At 56.1% G+C, this 18,824-nt stretch overlaps 4 protein-coding genes and 2 non-coding genes across 6 annotated transcripts; 3 read left to right on the top strand and 3 right to left on the bottom strand.

Moving 5' to 3' along the window:
• Positions 1-83: 83 nt before the first annotated feature.
• On the bottom strand, positions 84-7,466 carry RPL3L (ribosomal protein L3 like). Its single transcript, XM_070413279.1, has 10 exons — positions 7,365-7,466; positions 6,685-6,877; positions 4,875-5,043; positions 3,551-3,686; positions 2,002-2,188; positions 1,750-1,910; positions 1,446-1,547; positions 860-955; positions 518-637; positions 84-225 (listed from the first exon to the last, which is right to left on the bottom strand). Exons 1-10 carry the CDS (start codon positions 7,365-7,367, stop codon positions 169-171), a joined length of 1,224 nt encoding a protein of 407 aa, XP_070269380.1. The 5' UTR covers positions 7,368-7,466; the 3' UTR covers positions 84-168.
• Positions 7,467-9,750: 2,284 nt separating this feature from the next.
• Positions 9,751-12,122, top strand: NDUFB10 (NADH:ubiquinone oxidoreductase subunit B10). The gene is made up of 4 exons (XM_070413278.1): positions 9,751-9,996; positions 11,196-11,334; positions 11,501-11,640; positions 11,882-12,122. Exons 1-4 carry the CDS (start codon positions 9,849-9,851, stop codon positions 11,989-11,991), a joined length of 537 nt encoding a protein of 178 aa, XP_070269379.1. The 5' UTR covers positions 9,751-9,848; the 3' UTR covers positions 11,992-12,122.
• On the bottom strand, positions 12,110-14,011 carry RPS2 (ribosomal protein S2). The gene is made up of 7 exons (XM_070413277.1): positions 13,797-14,011; positions 13,627-13,716; positions 13,266-13,373; positions 12,839-13,012; positions 12,595-12,754; positions 12,315-12,406; positions 12,110-12,228 (listed from the first exon to the last, which is right to left on the bottom strand). Exons 1-7 carry the CDS (start codon positions 13,971-13,973, stop codon positions 12,148-12,150), a joined length of 882 nt encoding a protein of 293 aa, XP_070269378.1. The 5' UTR covers positions 13,974-14,011; the 3' UTR covers positions 12,110-12,147.
• LOC139009633 (small nucleolar RNA SNORA64/SNORA10 family) lies at positions 13,078-13,211 on the bottom strand. Its single transcript, XR_011471359.1, has one exon. It is a non-coding gene; the product is annotated as a small nucleolar RNA SNORA64/SNORA10 family (small nucleolar RNA).
• A 412-nt stretch (positions 14,012-14,423) lies between the features above and the next one.
• Positions 14,424-14,547, top strand: LOC139009694 (small nucleolar RNA ACA64). Its single transcript, XR_011471406.1, has one exon. It is a non-coding gene; the product is annotated as a small nucleolar RNA ACA64 (small nucleolar RNA).
• Positions 14,548-16,314: 1,767 nt separating this feature from the next.
• Positions 16,315-18,476, top strand: RNF151 (ring finger protein 151). The gene is made up of 3 exons (XM_070411601.1): positions 16,315-16,481; positions 16,782-16,878; positions 17,973-18,476. Exons 1-3 carry the CDS (start codon positions 16,315-16,317, stop codon positions 18,474-18,476), a joined length of 768 nt encoding a protein of 255 aa, XP_070267702.1.
• The last annotated feature ends 348 nt before the right edge of the window (positions 18,477-18,824 follow it).

The raw sequence follows: 18,824 nt of genomic DNA, 5'->3' as shown, positions 1-18,824 counted from the left end.
GCGCCAGGGGGCGCCGCCGAGCTGCGCTAGGTTTGGGGTGAGCGCTCCCGGCCTTTCCATGCCCTCAATTCAGACACTGCGGGAAGAGTTGCCTCCAGCCTTTATTAGACAAGGGGGGACAGACAGGCTCTCGCGCGCCTCTTTCAGGCTCCGTCCATCCCAAGCCGCCTACAAGTCTCCCGAGGTCTCCGGCTTTTCTTTATCAAGATGCTTCTTTTGGGGACCCTGTGGGAGTGGGGGGCCGGAGAAGCGTTTATCACAGGGGTCTGGCTCAGAATACTGCCCCTGGCCAGCCGCCTGAGTCACCCAGAGCCGGCCCTGCCGGCCCCTCCCATGGTAGTCCCTCCCCTACCTTCTTTTCCAGCAAGAATTAGTGTCCAGGGCTAGACTCTAAAAGCCCCCTCCTATGGATGAGTGCGGGGGGCATCCTGCCCCCCCAATCTGCTCCAGCTTCCCCACTCTAGAGCAGGTGGGATGTGCGGTCTGAGGACCAGAGAAGGGCGATGGGGGGACTCACCATGAAGACCCTTTTCTCTTGGGCTGTCTGGAAGCGGCCGTGTCCGAACTTGGAGGTGGTGTCTATGAACTTGAGTTCAATATTCTCCAGGGCCCGGCGGCTGTGGTGCACCAGCAGGGACTGGGGATCCGTGGGAAAGGAGAGCCTCAAGACGGAGGTTCCCACCCCCTCCAGGAACCCCAGCCCACCCACCCATCTCCTGCCCGAACCCCTTTCTTTTTGCTCTCCCCATCCACTGCCCCTCTTCTGAACAGGCTGGAGGACGGGGCAGGCCAGCCCCCACCCCTCGCAAAGCCCATGGGGCTCCTGCTCCCCAGCTCCCAACCAACTGCCTGCCCTGACCTTCCTCAGTGTGATGACCCGCTTCTTGGTTCCCGCGATGCAACCCTTCAGCATGACGAAATCGTTGTTGACTTCCCCGTAGTGAGGGAAGCCACCCTGTGGGGAGGTGGGTCGGGATCCACATTGAGTTGGGGGGTAGCTGGGAACCCTGGAAGAACTCCCGTGCCCGTGCCCGTGCCCGTGCCCAGCTGTAATTGGAAGGAGCCAGAGCTGGCCCCCTGGCCAAGAGTGACACCCTCTATCACTGTTGAGCCACACCCTAGGTCTCCTCCCACAGTGTATCGCTTAACAATCTGCATTTTACTCAGGGGGGAACTGAGGCTCAGAAGGGTGGAGTCACCTGCTCCAGCACATACTGCAGCTGGAGTTCGAACCCAGGCAGCCTGTCTCCAAGGCCACAGTCCGAGCTGCCGCACGCTGTACCCCGTGACAGTTGGAGTATAAGCTCTCTGCAGAGGAGGCTCAGAGAGTGCAGGAAGGAGGGGGTTTGGTGGGGCCTGAGCTCTTGGGGCACCCCAGCACCCCCCACACCTACCCCACACATGCTCAGCAGGCCCCCTCAGCCAAACCGGCTGCCCAACCTCACCAGCGGCGTGATGGACTTGTCAGTCAAGTCGTAGCTGGTGGACGCGTTATTCTTAACCACCTTCCCATCCTCTTTGTGGAACCCGCGGCCAATGCGGTAGATCTGCCAGGAGCACAGGGCACATGGAGGGCAGCAGGTGACCCCTGGGGCCAGCACTATGTCCACACCCATCAGATGTGGGTGTAACCCCAGGCACTGGTGGGTGCGCATCAGAGCCTTTGGGGAGCGGGCAGTGTCTGGGTCAGGTACCCCACCGGCCGGGGTCTGGTCACAACGTCCCCCCTCACCAGGACTCGGGACACACCTTCTTGTTGAGCTCCGTGCGATGGTGGTAGCCCTTCTGCCCAGCCCGGGCGATGGAGCAGCCCACTCGGGCAGGGTGCCAGGCGCCAATGCAGGCCACTTTTCGAAGCCCCTTGTGGGTCTTCCGAGGCAGCTTCTTGGTGTGCCAGCGGCTCGTGACCCCTACAGGCGGGAGGGGCCGGTGGCTGAGGCCCGTCTGGCCCCATCCCCTCCAGGCAGCCTTCCAGGAGCTGCCATCTCTCCCCAGCCCTACCTTTGATGCCCCGGCCCTTGGTGACAGCGATCACATCAATGACCTCGCTCTGACTGAACACGCTGTGCACTGGCACCTGCTTCTCCAGCCGGGCCTGGGCCCAGGCCACCTTCTCGGCCACTGTGCCCCCGTTCAGCTGGATCTCCATGATGTGGGCCTTCTTCTGCCGGAAGGGCAGCAGCTTCATCTGCAGGACACAGCGCGCCAGTGAGTTCCCATGGGGTCAAAACCGCACTTACAGACGCCGCGTGCCTGGCTGTGACCCCTAGCGGGGTGGCATGCCTGCATTCATTCAGTAGACGTTCCCGTGCTGATCTGGCTATGAGCCATGTCCTGTGTTAGGCACGGGGGGGGGGGGGGGGGGGGCAGCATAGAATGCGGCAGAGTCCTGGTCCTCATAGAGCCACCATCTAGTTGGGAAACAGGAGCCAAGTATCTTGGAGAGGGCTAAGTCTTCTGGTGGACTATTCGGTGGGGAGGGAATCGTCATTGCACATAGGGTGGCCCTGGAGGGCTTCCCTGAGGAGGTGACACCAGTCATAAGAAGGAGCCACTAGGTGAAAATCTGAGGCTTCTGGGACAGAAGGGACCACATATGCCATGGTCCTGAGACAAGGAAGAGCCTGAGGAACTGGGAGGACAGAACGGAAACCAGTGTGTCTAGGCCAGCAGTCACCAACTGGTGGTCCGCGGACCACTGGTTGTCCGTGAGGTCCGAAAGGTTGGCAACCGCTGGCCTAGGCCATGGGGAGCAAGGAGTCAGACATGAACAGCGTCCTGCCGGGCAGGTCTTGTAGGGAGGAACTTGAGTTTTGTTCCAAGTGTGGGGTCTAATGCAATCTAATTCACATTTTTAAACTTCTCTGGCTACTGCTCTGTGAGGCACAGGTGGAAGCAGGAACACGGTTAGGTCACAGCAGAGTGCTCAGCAATGAGTACTTACGGAACACCTACTGCACACAAGGCTCTTGGTGGGTTCTGGAGACACAGCACTGAACAGGCAGCGTGGCCCCTACCCCCAAGGAGCTCAAGGGAGATGGACATTAACCAACTAGGAACTGCACGTGTGAGAGTAACTGGGCAGGGGTGGGGGGTAGGGAGGGAGTATCCCTGCTCAGGGCCTATGAAAGGCTTCCCTGAGGTTAGACACCAAGGAATGTTCCAGAATAAGCCAGAGGGTAACCTGTCAGCCCACATCAAGCCAGACTCCATGTGCAAACCCCATGGATGCACACACACACTTATAGCAGAAGCCACAGGAGGAGCTGGCCTTCTACACCGGGCATTTGGCAGGAGACCCAAGCCCTCTGGGGCATTTCAGGACCTTGGTTGACCACCGGGCATGGGCAATGCCTCATAAACCTCAGAGCGCACTGGCACCCGGCATGTCATCCCTGGAGCTACAGACAGCCAACCCTTTGGTCCTGTGCCCGGGACTCACAGTATTTTTAGGCTGACATTTGCCAGGGCTCCTGGAGGCTGGGGTGGGGGAGGGGGAGCCCAGCGGTGACCTGGCCGACTGGGTGTGGGCTGAGGTCACGGGGCTGACCTGGGTGTGGACGATGACCCGAATGACCTTGCAGTACTTCTTCATGGCGGCAAAGTCTTTCTGGAGCTGTTTCTTGCCATCGGCGTCACGCCACCGCTTGCAGGCCTTGGTGAAGGCTTTCTTCTTGCTCTTGTGCCTGAGCCATGCACAGAGGGTGCTCAAAGGGGCCAGCTGGGTGGGTCCCTGGGCCCCTGCCCACCTGCCTCCCACCAACCATGGGTCTTAGAACAGTAACTGTCCCCTTCCTTCCTCTTTCCTTCCTGGGGGAGGCCACTGCAGGACCTCCCTGGAGTCCCTGGGCTGGCTCCACTCACCACCTTTAAGCACGATACCCCTCCCTCTCTGGGCCTCAGTGTCCTCCTCTGTAAGCTAGGCTTCTCCCTGCCTCCTAGGGCCTGCGGGTGAGTGCCAGGTGTGCGGGATCTTGGGAAAGGGGCATGCTGGCCACCTGCCCACACTGATGTGGCTGCGGACCTCACTTCAGAAGCAAACAGCTGTACTGCACGTTGTTCCAACCCTCACGGGAACTCTGGTTGATGGACACCATAATCCCTATTCTACAGATGAAGGAGCCGAGGCTCACAAAGGTCACAGTCCCTGGATGAGGGGCAAGTTGAAAACAAGACCAGATGGCATTTGCCAGGCACTTTCTCGGTTGAACCCTTGACCCACTTTGTCCATCTAATCCTCACAGCAGCCCCAAGATGCAGGGGCCTCTCCCGTTCCCATTGGATGGTGTCTGTGGCTTGCCTAAAGGTGAGGGGTGGGGTTAAGGGGCTGACCTGGGTGTGGCCTCTTAGGCTCTAAGAGGTTAGCCAGCTTGCCAGTGGCCACACTGGCCCACTCTGACTCTAGGGCCCATAGAGGGCCAAGGCTGTGCTGTGCCTACATAAGGAGGGGTGTGTCTGTGAGGTGCCTCAGGTGTGGGGGAGAGGAGCTTGCCTTGTACCAGGGAAGATTGAGGCCTGAGAATGCCTTTCTTTCTGATGAGAAGAGCTTGTCAGTTGGCTGTTTCCCTTTTCACTCTGGCTGCTAGGGAGCTCGGAGCCCACTCTGACATTTCATCAAATTAGTCCCTTAATTAACCCTGAGGATTAGAATACCTGCTTCCTCTTTTTCCTCTATCCCAATTTCCTCTCGAGGCTCCTAATACTCATCTTTTACTGAATTGAAGGCATCCTTTCACACACACACTTTCCTGCCCTTCACATACTGCTGACACTTCTCCTCCTGTGCACCCCCATCATTCCAGCACAGGGATGGGGAGCGAAGGGCCCCCCCCCCGCCCCACCAGCCCACACAGGGTCCGCCCGAGGGCCCTCACCAGTCCTTGTAGAAGCGCCGGCGGCACTCGTCACTGAGGTGCTCTGCGAAGATGGTCTTGAAGCTCCGCAGGCCGCGAGGGGTGGCCACGTAGCCCACCACACCCACCACCACCAGAGGTGGCGTCTCCACAATCGTCACAGCCTCCACCTCCTCCCGCTTGGAAATTTCTGGACGAGACCCAGAGACAGGCATGGAGGAGAGCTCCCAGAGCCCACGGGTCAGGGAGACAGAGTGGAAGAGCCAACTGCAGTCCCTCCTGCCTGAGGAAGGACGGAGCACCGCAGCCCCGGGGCTGCTGGGGACAGAGACCCGCTCCTCAACCAGAGCCCTCGCCCACCTCCAGCCCCCAGCCTGCCTGCTCCCTGCTCCTTCTCTCCCTCTCTGCCTGGGCACGGAGCAGCTGCTGGTCAGGGCCCCACAGGTGGTCCATGCGAGCTCTGACACTGAGATCTCAGGCAAGGCCTGACCTGCTCCCTGCCTCAGTTTCCCCACAAGACCATCTGGGAGTTGGCTAGGAGAGCAACAGCCATGGCAGCATCCCCCAAAGGGTGGGGTTAGGCCTCCTTTAGTGGGGCACAAATGGTCATTTTTTAAATTTTAATAGTTATAAATGTATGTTGATGAGTTCTAGGTAAAAACCTATAAATTGTCAGAACCCATGATTTTATAGATGTTATGACTGAGGCTGTTACAAAGTAAAAGAAGTTCTTTGTTTTAAAAATATATTTGGAGCCCTGACCGGTGTGGCTCAGTTGGTTGAGTACATCGTCCCATACACCAAAAGTTTGCCGGTTTAATTCCCAGTCAGGGCACATGCCCGGGTTATGGTCTAAATCCCCAGGATGGGGCATGCAGGAGGCATTCTATCGATATTTCTCACATCAAGTTTCTCTCTCTCCCTCTCCCTTCTCTCTCTAAAATCAATGTTTTTATTTAAAACACACACACACACACATTTAGGAGAGCCATGGCTGATGTGGCTCAGTTGGCTGTGTACTGTCCTGTACTCCAGAAGATGGCAGGTTCAATTCCTGATCAGAGCATACACCCAGGTTGTGGGTTCAATCCCCAGTCGGGCATGTGTGGGAGGCAACTGATCGATGTTTCTTTCTCACATCAGTTTCTTTCCCTCTCTCTTTCAATCAATAATTTTTTTAAAAGATAAAAGGACTAAAAGAAATATATATATTAGGAGAGATGAAAAACAGGTGAGTGGTTGCCAAAAGGTTGGGGGAGGGGGTGTTTGTAGCTATAAAAGGGCACCAGGGGGACCCATGTGGGGTGGAATATTCCGAGGTGGTGGGTACACACATGTACACAAGACAGAGCTGTATAGAACTAAATACACATGTGCACACGCAAACACAACTGGGGAAACACGGGTCAACAAGCATTCCGCTGTGACATAGCTTTCTCTTTACAAGAGGTTTCCATTGGGGGAGACTAGGTGAGGGTACCTAGAATCTCTCTGTGTTGTTTCTTACAACCACATGTGAGTTTTAATGACCCCGAAACAATAAATATAACTGGGGGCTTGCCTTTGACTCCTAGCTCCTCCGCTTACTAACCGGGCCACTGGCAAGTTTTATAACAGCTCCATTTCCTCACCTGTGACCTGGGGGCAATGACAGGACCCACCTCAGGGGACGGCCATTCCCCCAGGCAGGGCCTTGCCCTCTCTGGAGTCACTTCCCCTTTTGAAGTCCAACCCTGATCTCTAGCATTGGGAAGTTCTTCCAGATCCCCTGGCGGTCAGAGGGACTCTGCCCAAATCCCCCCGCCCTGTGGACCCCGCTGCGGCCACTCACTGAGCCCCGGCCGGTGCACCTCCCGCAGAGTGTGTGTCATGCCGGCCTTGTAACCCAGGAAAGCTGTGAGGTGCACGGGCCGGCTGGGGTCATCCCGAGGCCATGTCTTCACCTTGCCCCGGTGCCGGCGGCTCCTCTTGTGGGGCAGGAAGCCCAGGTGTCCGTGCCGAGGGGCAGAGAACTTCCGGTGGGACTGAGGACAAGAGAAGGTGGAGGTCGGAGCTGGGGTCACTCTGGTGAAAATGGTTGGATGGTCCCAGAGCCCAACCCAGAGAAAGGAGCTAGAGACCCGAGATAGACGCTCGGTGGTCTTCAGTGCCTCCGTCTGTCTGCAGTAAAGGAGGGGAAGGTGCGCCCAGGGGCAGTGTCTTATGAATGGAGTTAGCAGCAAGTCCTCCTCACCCACAGGTTTTCTGCCTCAGTGGGCTCAGCCTGGCTGGGTCCAGGCGGGGGAGGCCCACATTGTGGCTAAGGCTACAGACACAAGGGGCTGCTGCCATCCGTCTGTCTTCTTGCCTGTTCTAGGCCTGGGAGTCCAAGTTCTGGTCCCTGCGGTCCCCTCCAATCCCTTACTCCTTCATAGGCCCCAGGACTATCCCTGCTGGGGGAGACTCCAAAAGCCCACCTGCCCCTCCCCAGGAAGCCGGCTTGCTCCAGCTCCGGCCCCCCAGCCCACTGACCATGGCCGCGGATCCCTGCAGGTCAGGAACGAAAAGGGCCTCCCTGTCAGGTGCTGGAGGTCGAGTGGCAGGGCCAGGACACACAACAGCCAGATCCCAGATTTAGCCCCTGGCAGGAGAGCTTGGTCATCTCCCGTGGCGGGTGTGGGCTCTAGTGCCAGGAGCGGGCTTGGCCTGGGCGGAGCGATGGGGGGACATCAAATGGGCATGGGGACACTTGGAGCCACGGCTGGCACTCCTTTCCTCAAAGGCCCTGGGAATGGGCCTTTGCTTTCTTTCTTGTGAGACTTGCTCCCAGGAACAACGTGGCCTGGTGGGAGGCAGAGAAAATCTCCCAGGGGCTTCTCTGGGGCAGCTGCTGAGATGAGGGTCTGAGTTCAGTTTGCTGGCATTGAGGCATCCTGCCCTGAGTACTGTGAGCCTGAGCTGCAGGGAGATGGGGAGGACTGACTCTGTGCCCAAAGGATCCCCAGGGCCCTGATTCAATATCAGGATCCCTTGACGGTAATAGCTGTAATCCAAGAACATTTAGATACTTTTATGGGCTGAAGTTTCTCATGAAAGGGGTATTGAAAGCTCTTATTTTTGATACAAAGATTCTATGGTTATAAAGTTCTGCAGCTGCAGAACCAGAGTTTTATTGGCCTAAGATGTTTCTGAGGGTCTGGGATTTTGCATCCATTTGTGCTAAGATCCTGTGCTACTAAAATATCACAGCTCTTTGTTTTTGTTGGTTTCTAATTACAATGCTACTTTTTGTTGTTAATCCTCACCAGAGGCTATTTTTCCCATTGATTTTTAGAGAGAGTGGAAGGGAGGGGGAGAGACAGAGAGAGAAACATTGATGTGAGAGGGACACATGGATTGGTTGCCTCCCACACCCACTGGGGCCAAGGATGGGAACCTGCAGCCTTGACTGGAATGAAACCTGTGACCCTTTAGTTGGTGGGCCAACGCTCTAACCACTGAGCTAAACCAGGTAGGGCACAAAGCTACTTTTAATACTTTGGGCTGAGCCCCAAGGGAATAAAATCACAGGGAAGGGGTAACCCCTTCCACTGAGGGAATGAAGCATAGAAGAAACTGCTGCAGACTCAGGGCAGAGGGAATGCCATTGGAGCTGGAGCGCTATAGGAAATTTGGGTGTGGTGGGACTGGCTCCAGGCACACAGGCCAAGGGCAGGAGGGTTGGACACAGAGCCACAGCTACTTGGGTTCCCCCCTAGCGTTTACTTTTTTCTGCTTCTGCTGCATGATCTTTGAGTCCCTCTGCTCCCAGGCAGCAGCAGAAGGTCCTCATCTCAGCACTGTCAGGTCATCATGGCAAAGGCAGAGGCTCAGCCCTGCCTCCATTGGGTTCCCACGTTCCCTCTGATGTTGCGGGCCAATGTTATGATTCTTTGAGTCTGACAGTGTGTGATTCCAACAAGAGTTCATGATTTGAAGAGGTGGCATTTCTGTGATTCCAGATTCTGTGTGTCCGTAGAGTTGATGGCTCTGTGTCTCTGGGCCCAGCCTTTGGACAGGAAATGACCAGCACCCATCCTCCTTAGTGCTGGCCAGGGGCCATGCATGCCAGGTGTGGAGATCGCAGAGGGCAGCCAGCAGGGCCCTGGTCAGTAGAGGTGCCTCAGGGACACAACAGTGCTCAGACCAGGATGAAACCATCAGAATGGGATCAGAGCACCCTGTGCCCCAAATAGGAACCACTTCTCTTTATAAATGGGGGCTCTCAGGGGCAAGCCCTGCCTTCTGCTCTGCCCCAGGCAGGCCCCCCAAGAAAGGCCCCCCAGAAAAGGCTGTAGGAAATGAGTAATCCAAGAGGCATCCTGGAAGAGTTGATGTTGTTTATGAGTAGTTGGTGGTTTGCTCTACTGCCCTGAGTTCTCCAGGAGAGCCTAGCTGTGTTCATCTTGTTCCTCACTACACTCGGCACAGGCCTTAATAGTTTACTTATTCAGTCTCCTTTCATTGTTTATTTCTTTTTAAATATTTTTATTGCATTTTAGAGAGAGAGGAAGGGAGGAGGGAGAGAGAAACATTAATGATGAGAATCATTGATCAGCTGCCTCCTGCACGCCCCCTACTGGGGATGGAGCCCGCAGCCCGGGCACGTGCCCTTTACCGGAATCGAACCCCGGACTCTTCAGTCTGCAGGCGGACGCTCTGAGCGAAACCGGCCAGCGCTTGTGTTTAGAATGTAAGCAGGGACACTCCATAGAAACCCGGGAGGGCGCCACCTGTGCATTGGCGGCGCATGTGCATTGGCGCTTCAGTCCCACGAGGGGGCGCCCACGCTGTGAGGCGCTGCCGAGCCCGAACGTGGGCGTGTCAAGAGCAAGTCCCATGCTGCCTCGCGAGCTCCGCCCGCTCTGCGCAGGCGCAGCCGCCCTCGGGCGTCCTTTGCTGCGGGCGGACCAGGCCGTGCTGCGGGGCGGAGGCAGGGACACGGTGCCCGAGGTTGAGCCGCCGGGAGCCGCCGCCATGCCGGACAGCTGGGACAAGGACGTGTACCCCGAGCCCCCGCGCCGCACGCCGGCGCCGTCGCCGCAAACCTCGCTGCCCAACCCCGTCACCTATCTGACAAAGGCCTTCGACCTCCTCGTGGACCGGCCTGTGACCCTCGTGAGAGGTACGGGCTCCACCCGGTCCCCGCTGCTCCCCGAGTTCCCCGGCACTGCCGACCCCGTGGCCTAAGCTGGACACCCCGCCGCCATCCGGGGCGCCCACCCGTAGATCTTCGGGCCTCGTCGCCGCCTTAGACCCCCCCAACCACACCCCCAGGCCTTGCCTCGGGGACGCCCCCTTCCAAGACCCCTCGGAGCTCTCGGGTTCCCACCGCGTGGGGGACTCGCCACGCAATCCAGGTCTCCCACTTCGCCCAATTAGGGGGGTTTGCCTGTTGCAGTCATCCGTGTCCCGGGGCTTGTGAGACCCGTCTCCCTGCACGCTCCCCGTCCTGCGTTGTGTACAGTCGGTGTCAGCAAACGGGTTTTGAAGGGAAGGGGTTCTTTGCTGACCCTCTGCACGCCTGCAGAGTCATCGGGTGGTCGGGTGATGGCCGAGTTCCTCGCAACCTAGACGTGCTGACTTGTCCTCCGTGTGTGCCCAGATTGCTCCATGTCAAGTTTAAAACAGTTGCTGCCCAGTTTATGGTTCAGCCATGGCGGGGGCGGGGGGGGGGGGGGGGGGGGCGCGGATGGCAGCAAGAATACGTTCTGCCCTCAGTCACTAGTGCCTGGCAATTCATCCATATTAGTTTAACTAATTCCATTCATTAAACAGAACATTTGGTGTGCATGGCGTGCTCTTTTGTTAGGGAGGATCAAGTCAGCAAACCAGACCCCCAAGGTCTGGAAAAGGCAGGGGACCCACTCCCTGTGTGTTGCTATTTCTAACCTGGTCCCACTTGTTGACCTCCTATGGGGGAGTTTAGGCCAGGTGAGTGGGGGCAGAACTGGGACTGGAGTCCCTGCTGGTGGCTCTGTAAGAGTCTGTCTACACCCTGCAGTGGAGTCTGTGATGGGAGTTGGCTGGCAGGCCGGGTGCAGGTTGCCTTCACTGTGTTCAGTCCCGTCTGTAAATAAGGACCTGCCCCATAGAGTTGTTGGCGGGGTGGAGGGGGGAGACAGGGACAGTAACAGGGAGCTCCATAAAACCTAGTCGCCCTCCCCAGCCTACACTGGAGTCAGTTCACTTGCCAGTCTTTGTGAAAGTTGAGGACATGGGAAATCTGCCCCTCCTGTGGCTTATTAGCAGTGAAGCAGAGTCCATCTAAACCGTGCCCTGACCAAACCAATGGGACCTGAGTCTGGGGGCTTCTCTTTGCAGAGTTCATAGAGCAGCAGCATGCAAAAAACAAGTATTACTACTACCACCGGGAGTTCCGCCGGGTGCCGGATATCACCGACTGCAAGGAAAAGGATGTCTTGTGCATGTTTGAAGCAGAAATGCAATGGAGAAGAGACTAGTATGTCTGCCCTTGACTGGGGAACAGAGCCCTGCACAGCGGCCATATCATGCCCAAGATCTTGGGGGTGGAGGGGCCAGAGAGAGTCCAACCCATGCTTTCATTCCCTTGGGGTGCAGAGAAATGATTCTTTGTAGACCACCTTTCTTGTTCCCTTTTCTTTCAGCAAAGTTGATCAAGAAATTGTCAACATTATCCAGGAAAGGCTGAAGGCCTGTCAGCAGAGGGAAGGCGAGAGCTACAGGCAGAATTGTGCTAAGGAGATGGAGCAGTTCGCACAGGTGGCCAAGGCCTACCAGGACCGTTGTGAGTGAGCCCCATCTCAGCCTGACCCTCCTGCTTGCTAGCCAATCCTCTATTCCTAACAGCTGTGGGCACTGAAGTAACCAGTTCTCACATCGATGTACTTGCCATGCTTTCCCAAAGCCTCACAGGGTGTAAGAGGGAATTATCAATGTGCCCCAGGTCCCCTTTCTGCCAGTAACTGTCTTGGATGCTTGACTTTACTTGCCACATTATGGCCAATGACTCTCCTATCTCTTCCCAGATCACGAATTAGGAGCCCATTATTCAGCCAGGAAGTGCCTGGCAAAACAGAAGCAGAGGATGATCGAAGAGAGAAAAGCTGCCAGAGAGGCTGCTGCTGCTGCTCATTGAGTCCCTCCCACATGAATGACCGTCTGTTGCTGAATAAAAACAGTGACAAAACCCGTTTCTGGTGTCACCTTCAGCCCTCAACCTTGACTCATTGGTGAGCCTAAATAAAAGGCAACTATTAGCAGGCTTAATTCACTTTATTTTTCTTGTATAAAATTATGTGGTGGCCACAGCGGGAGCCTGGGTCCTCTGCACAGAAACTCTGGTGTGGGTCTTGACAAGATGGTCAGTGAATTCCTAGAAAGACAGACAAGGTATTTGCTGTGGAGCCAGGCACACACTGCATTTGCATCGGTTAACAAGGTAGTGGAGGCAGGCAGTACCTGATAGGGAGACTTGGTGAACACAGTCTCTTTCCAGAGATCTGGGGTGAGATAGCTGTAGGTCTTAGAGATGGCATCAAAGGTGGCCTTGGCTAGAAAAGGGAAAAGGGTTGGTGGATTTACCCAAAACACAAAACTTCAGATGTAGGCAGGAGCTTCCGGCTCCTAGAAGACGTTACTTTGCATTTAGGGCTCTCCTCTCTCTGAAAAGAGGCCACCAACCACCCATACTGTGATTAAGCAGTGATCAGAGGTCATAGCCCTTGTGTAGGCCACCTACCGAAGTTGCCCAGGGTGGCAGTGCAGCCCCTGGCCGAAGTGTAGCAGTCGTCAATACCAGCCATCATCAGCAACTTCTTGGGCACAGGGGCCGAGACAATGCCCGTACCCCTGGGGGCAGGGATGAGGCGCACCAATACAGAGCCACAGCGGCCAGTCACCTGAAAGGGTTGGAGTCAGAAGGCCCTGGGGCTGGAGAGACTGTGCCACCGAAGACCCCATCAGTCACCCATCACCCAGCCTACCTTGCAAGGTACGGTGTGGGGCTTGCCAATCTTGTTTCCCCAGTAGCCCCGCCGCACGGGCACGATAGAGAGCTTGGCCAGGATGATGGCTCCACGGATGGCAGTGGCTACTTCCTTTGAGCATTTCACACCCAGACCGACATGTCCATTGTAGTCCCCAATGGCGACAAATGCCTGCGAAGAGACTGAAGTGGCTGGCGGTCCACTGACCAGCACAGCCTCAGTAACCACCACCCGAGGCCTGTTGCGCCCCTCAAGGAAAGGCTGGCCACTGGGAGGCCAACCTGAGGTCCTGAGGAGAGCCTTTCTCTCTCTCCCCATTACGAAAGCCACACGTGTGAAAGCAAGTGTGACAGTGCAGAGCTGGGAGAGCCTCCCAAAGCCCGTGGCAGCCACAGCCCAGGAAAGCACAAGGTGGCTAGGGTACCTTGAACCGGGTCCTCTGGCCAGCACGTGTCTGCTTCTGCACAGGCATGATCTTCAAGACTTCGTCCTTGAGGGATGTCCCCAAGAAAAAGTCAATGATCTCCGATTCCTGCAGAAATGAGATTTGTGAAAAACACGATTAAAATAAACACCATCTCTTAACATCAGTCATTGAGAGACTTAATTTGGCTTCCTTGTTGATAACCCAACGTCAGAGACCGACTACCCATACACTCACAGAACCTATCAAACAAATCCCGGAGCCCCCCAATAAATCTCATCCCTCATCCCGAGACCAAATGAGACTCCCCAAGGCTGCACCTGCCTAACATCCAAGAAGGAAAAAAGGACCCACGCATTACCTTGATGGGCAAGGAGAACAGGTAGATTTCCTCCAGGGACTTGATTTTCATGTCCTTGACCAGGCGGCCCAGCTTGGTGACAGGGATCCACTGGAGGGAAAAGGCGCCGATGAGAAAAGAATGCCCGGGACCGCCCACGGGGCCGTCTGGCGCGCACAGCCCGGACCTACCTCCTTGTCCTCGGCCTTGCCTCCACGAGCTCCGCGGCCTCGGCCCCGGCCCCGACCCCGGCCGCGACCCCGGCCCCGGATGCCGCTGCCAAATCCTCCACGGAAGCCGCCGCGACCTCCTAATCCGGGGCCCCCGGGGCCTCCGGGCCCTCCCGCAGCACCGGCGTCATCCGCCATTTGCTAAATTGAGCGACAAAAAAAAAGTCAACAAGGCCCTAGCACTCGCGGTCCCCTGGACTGGGGCTCCCTCCCGCCCAAGATGCGGTCACACCATCCCGGGTCCAGCCCGACGTCCGCGGATCGCCGCCGCTGAGGCCCCGACCCAAACCAATAAGAACGAGCACTCACGTGTTTCGTCGGAAAAGAAGAACAAAGATTCCTGGGAGGGAGAATTTATATGGCGCCAAGTGCCGCGAGAACTAGACCGCAAGGTCCCTATCGCGAGTGTTCCCAGGGCCTCCAAGACAGCTTGTGATTGGCTTCACGGGGCCCCGTCAGCTCTGCGTGCGCCTGCGCGTCTCCGGGCTCGCGGAGCCGCTATAAATGCCGCTACGCCGCGCGCGCGCCTCCTCCGGCTGCAGGTAGGTCGGGTTGTGCATGTCGCTGGGCGGTGGTCGGGAGGTCGGCGTTGGTTGAAAATCACCCGCGGCCTTGGCCGTGACCGTGGGTGAGATTCGGCGCCCAGAGCCACCGGGGGCCTCAGCTCACTGTCCACACGATGTGGGGAAGTGAAACCCAGGCCCCGACACGCGCCGCGGCCCGGGTGTTACCGATCGCGTGCTCTCATGTCAGGTCCTCACCCCGTTTTCTGCCCGCAGGGCTCCCGGATGCCCCAGCTGAGGCCGACGCCGCCAGGATCGTGGCAGTAGGGAGACTTCGCTGTCCTCTTTCTTATTTATCTCCTTCAATTATGTTGTCTCTGCCTTAATTCTTTTTAATAAAGCTGTTGGTCTAACTCATGCGCATGTGGGTGTTTTTTGGCCCCCTGCCTGTCATCCTGGAAAATGCATCTGTGGACCCTCAGATCAGTGTGTGCCGTGAAGGAGAGACCCGCGTCGGCCACCTTTTCCTCCTAGACAGCCCTGTTCTGCTTCGGATGCCACACGGGGGTAGAGCTTAGCGTCTCCAAGGTTGGGGGGTGACTCCTAAGGGCCCACAGAGAGAGATAAAGTACCTTGAGCTTGATGGGAGTCCCGCTGGGCCTGGTAGCCATTAGTAAGGACAGGAGTGTAAGATTCACAGTTCAAACAGCGGCCCCCTGGTCTCTTCCCGCAGGACAGGGTTAGGGTCTTTAGGGTGTGATGAGTGAACCACTCCGTGATATCGAAATACACTTTTCTGTTCTGTGCTTGACATGTTGGAACATACTGTTCTCTCAGGTTGGAATTGATTTCCCTATGCCTTTCTCATAGGCCTGCCCAGATGGTTCGAACCTACCTACTCTGGGAGGTTTTCCCACAGGCTAGCTCTTCCTGTACTGTATGTGGGTGGCATGGCAATCTGGTCCTTGTTTCCCTGGTCTGTATCCTGGAGCACCTTGGGTCTTAGATCCTAAAGCCCCTGAGCTCTTGGAGAACTAGCCACCAGGGGAGCACTATTTTAGGAGGGAGAGGGGAGCCATCCCTTCATTCCTGCTGAAGCCTGGGTCTTGGGGATACTGTCGCTAGGAGTTTGATTCCTGGCCTAGTGCAGCTTTGGGATCAGCTGTCAGTCACCATCAAGACGGGCTAGCCCTAACCGTTTTTGGCTCAGCAGATAGAGCGTCGGCCTGCGGACTCAAGGGTCCCAGGTTCGATTCCGGTCAAGGGCATGTACCTTGGTTGCGGGCACATCCCCAGTGGGGAGTGTGCAGGAGGCAGCTGATCCGTGTTTCTCTCTCATTGATGTTTCTAACTCTCTATCCCTCTCCCTTTCTCTCTGTAAAAAATCAATAAAATAAATTTAAAAAAAGACAGGGGCTATAGGGACCTACCCCAGGTCTGTGCCCTTTTAGAGAGGGGCGTGAAGAACCAGGTGATGCAGAGTCCCAGTGGGCCCTGGGCCAGGACTGTGATTGGCCTGCTTTGGGACAATGCCACTGTGATGTCGGCCCACTCCCCCTGTGAAATGGAGGCTCCTCAGCCCCAGGGGTCAGAAGCTGCTGTCTAGACACATATCATGGTGAGTCTAAGACCCTCTTGCCTCTGGCCCTTATATTTGTGCCTAAATCCAGAGATTTGCCCAGAGCTGAACTCCAATTCTGAGAAAGGGTGGACAATGGCTTACAAGCTCCCAAATGGAATGAGGAAAGCTTTCAGAGGACTCTGGCCAAGAGTAAATCCAGGCCGAGGCCAGCTCCTAAAGCTGGGGATTAGGATTCAAAGGTCTTGACCCTCACAGCTGCCCCCTCAAAGTGAGTGCTGACCCACCCCTCCACTCGAGGCTCTCACGTGGCCCACCTCCCTACCCAAAGCTTGCTGGGGTCTCCCTCTTGGCATATGGAATGGGGTGACCAGATTCTAGTCCCTGCCAGCCTCTGATGCTGGCCTGGCCTTTTCAGAGTGGCGGGTATGATCTCAACCTCTTCACCAGCCCTCCCGACAGCAACTTTCTGTGCTCTGTCTGCCATGGAGTTCTCAAGAAGCCAGTGAGGTTGCCATGCAGCCACATCTTCTGCAAGAAGTGCATTCTCCGGTGGCTAGCCAGGTGCTACTGGGTTCCCAAGAGGCTGGGAGGCAAGGGTGGGGATAAGTACCATTTCTGTAAACCAGGACAGAAAGGAAGGTCTGCAAAGCCATGGCCATAAGATTCAGCTGCTAAATCTGAGACTGAAATTTGTGGGTCCCCTCACCATGTGTTATCTGCCTGCAGACCCTGGCCAGGCCTCAGAGCTGAGAGGTCCCTATAAAGCCCTCTCATGCCTTTCAGCTAAAGAGAAGGGACCTACATGTTGCCGCCACTTGCTCCCTTCCCAATCCCAACACTCACCCGACCCCTGCCTCCTAGACAAAAGACCTGTCCGTGCTGCAGGAAAGAGGTGAAACGGAAAAAGATGGTCCGTGTGAATAAACTCCGAAAGACCATTGGCCACCTGGAAGTTAAGGTAGTTCAAAGCACCAACCTCCTTGTGTCCCTTGGGGAATGGGGCAGAGCAAGGAGAGGGAGCTAGGAGAATCTCACCCTCAGAGAACTAAGGGTTTCTACTCCAGCAACACAGACTGCAGACTTGGGGTCAACAGCCCTGTCTGAGTTCCATTTACTTGCATTGTGACCTTGAGCAAGTTACATAACTACTCAGCTCTTGGGGCCTTAAATGAAAGTGGGGTTTTTTTTTTGTTGTTAATCTTCACTAGAGGATATTTTTTCCATTGATTTTTTTAGAGGGAGGAAAGGAGGGGAGAGGGGAGTGAGAGAGAAAGACTCACACAATTGGTTGCCTCTCGCATGCACCCTGACTAGGGCCAGGGATCAAACCTACAACCCAGGTGTGTGCCCTTGGCTGGAAATTGAACCCAGGACCCTTTGGTGTGCTGACTAATGCTCTAACCACTGAGGGGCACCAGCCAGGGCTCAAATGTAAAATGGAGATCAGAACATTTTTAGAGGATAATGTATCTGCTGTCAGCCATTAACTCCAGCCTCCTAATTTTGTAGATGGAAAAACAGGTTAAAAACAGCCCAGCCAGCGTGGCTCAGTGGTTGAGCCTTGACCTACGAACCAGGAGGTCACAGTTCGATTCCCCGTCAGGGCACATACCTGGGTTGCAGGCTCGATCCCCATGTGGGGTGTGCAGGAGGCAGCCGATCAATGATTCTCTCTCATCACTGATGTTTCTCTCTCCCTCCCTCTCTGAAATCAATAAAAATATATTAAAAATAAAATAAAAACCTGCCATACATGCATACATGCAATCGTCTAGTGCAACTCAGCCATGCCACCTCTGTTTTCCAATTGTCAGGCCTCAACCCGCCCCCCTCCTCTCAGAGATCTAGGTTCTTCCCACCTCTAAGCATTTGTCCACCTGTTCCCCTTTTCACATCATTGGTGCTGTAAGAGCTTGGGAGGTTCCCAGTTAGTTCCCTGGTTCCTAGTCAGTGGAATGTATGTCATGGGTGGGTAATTATTTGGGGGTGGGCAGCTCAAAGGCTGGCAATGCCTGACCTGGTTTGGCTCACCTTGTTCTCCCCCACCCCTAGTGCAAGAACGCCGAAGCTGGCTGTTCGGTGACGTGCCCCCTGGCGCATCGCAAGGGGCACCAGAACTCATGCCCTTTCGAGCTAATGGCCTGCCCCAATGAGGGTTGCATGGTGCAAATACCGCGTGGGACCTTGGTGGCACACCTGCAGCACTGCCAGCATGGGACCCAGCAGCGCTGCGCCCTGGGCTGTGGTGCAAACCTGGGCCCAACGGAGCATGGACCCCACAACTGCCACTGTGAGCTGCGCGAAGCCTGGGGCCAGCGCCAGGATCGCAGCCAGACCCTGGTGCTGTGCCTGCTCCAGCACGTGCGCAAGGTGCACCGCACCACCAACCTCATCTGCTGGCAGTTGGCCCAACTAGGGAACTTCCTGGAGAATGACGCACTGCTCCTAGGTGCACGGCAAGAGGATGCCCCTGCGCAGCAAGAGGAGGCCGAGGCCACCCCGGAAAGCAGCACTGGGGCTGATGGGTGGGGGGTCCAGGACCAGAGTACCTTGTAAATTGAGGGATAAATAAACACGAGCCCTGAACTGGCTTGCTCCTGCCATCTCTGTGCTTGCAGCCCTCCGCCTCTGCAGGCACTACTCCCTTCACCCTGCAGGGACACTTCGGCCTCTCTCCCTCCACCTGTCCCAAGTTCTTTGCCACCACTGGGTTTTAACACTGGCTCTTTTCCCTGCCCAAAAGCTCTATCACTCACTCTCCTTTGCCTGGCTACTTTCCACTCAAATTAATGTCTCACAAGGGTTTTTCCCAGTCTTCTTTCCAGTTACTTTCTAGCAATTTGCTTACAAGCTTCATAGCCAGTAGCACAAACAGCTCAAATTCCTGAGCTGAGTAAAAGCCCC

The sequence above is a fragment of the Myotis yumanensis genome, unplaced genomic scaffold (assembly GCF_028538775.1).
Source record: "Myotis yumanensis isolate MYYU_CA2020_CCGP unplaced genomic scaffold, mMyoYum1.0.hap1 SCAF_4, whole genome shotgun sequence".
NCBI lineage: Eukaryota > Metazoa > Chordata > Mammalia > Chiroptera > Vespertilionidae > Myotis > Myotis yumanensis.
Note: the sequence above shows the minus strand (reverse complement) of the source record. Positions and strands in the feature narration are given on the sequence as shown.

What these genes read in the sequence shown, in the direction of transcription:
- RPL3L (XM_070413279.1), bottom strand. An exon ending in GGTGCACCGGCCGGGGCTCA is followed by an intron (nt 5,044 to 6,684) that starts GTGAGTGGCCGC and finishes GGTCTCGTCCAG; the next exon opens with AAATTTCCAAGCGGGAGGAG. An exon ending in GGGTCATCGTCCACACCCAG is followed by an intron (nt 2,189 to 3,550) that starts GTCAGCCCCGTG and finishes TGTGTCCTGCAG; the next exon opens with ATGAAGCTGCTGCCCTTCCG.
- NDUFB10 (XM_070413278.1), top strand. Translation starts at nt 9,849, where the DNA reads ATGCCGGACAGCTGGGACAAGGACGTGTACCCCGAGCCCCCGCGCCGC. An exon ending in GCCTGTGACCCTCGTGAGAG is followed by an intron (nt 9,997 to 11,195) that starts GTACGGGCTCCA and finishes TTCTCTTTGCAG; the next exon opens with AGTTCATAGAGCAGCAGCAT. An exon ending in ATGCAATGGAGAAGAGACTA is followed by an intron (nt 11,335 to 11,500) that starts GTATGTCTGCCC and finishes CTTTTCTTTCAG; the next exon opens with CAAAGTTGATCAAGAAATTG.
- RPS2 (XM_070413277.1), bottom strand. Translation starts at nt 13,973, where the DNA reads ATGGCGGATGACGCCGGTGCTGCGGGAGGGCCCGGAGGCCCCGGGGGC. An exon ending in GCCAGAGGACCCGGTTCAAG is followed by an intron (nt 13,013 to 13,265) that starts GTACCCTAGCCA and finishes GTCTCTTCGCAG; the next exon opens with GCATTTGTCGCCATTGGGGA. An exon ending in TGCCACCCTGGGCAACTTCG is followed by an intron (nt 12,407 to 12,594) that starts GTAGGTGGCCTA and finishes TCCCTTTTCTAG; the next exon opens with CCAAGGCCACCTTTGATGCC.
- RNF151 (XM_070411601.1), top strand. Translation starts at nt 16,315, where the DNA reads ATGCTGGCCTGGCCTTTTCAGAGTGGCGGGTATGATCTCAACCTCTTC. An exon ending in ATTCTCCGGTGGCTAGCCAG is followed by an intron (nt 16,482 to 16,781) that starts GTGCTACTGGGT and finishes CCTGCCTCCTAG; the next exon opens with ACAAAAGACCTGTCCGTGCT. An exon ending in TTGGCCACCTGGAAGTTAAG is followed by an intron (nt 16,879 to 17,972) that starts GTAGTTCAAAGC and finishes CCCCACCCCTAG; the next exon opens with TGCAAGAACGCCGAAGCTGG.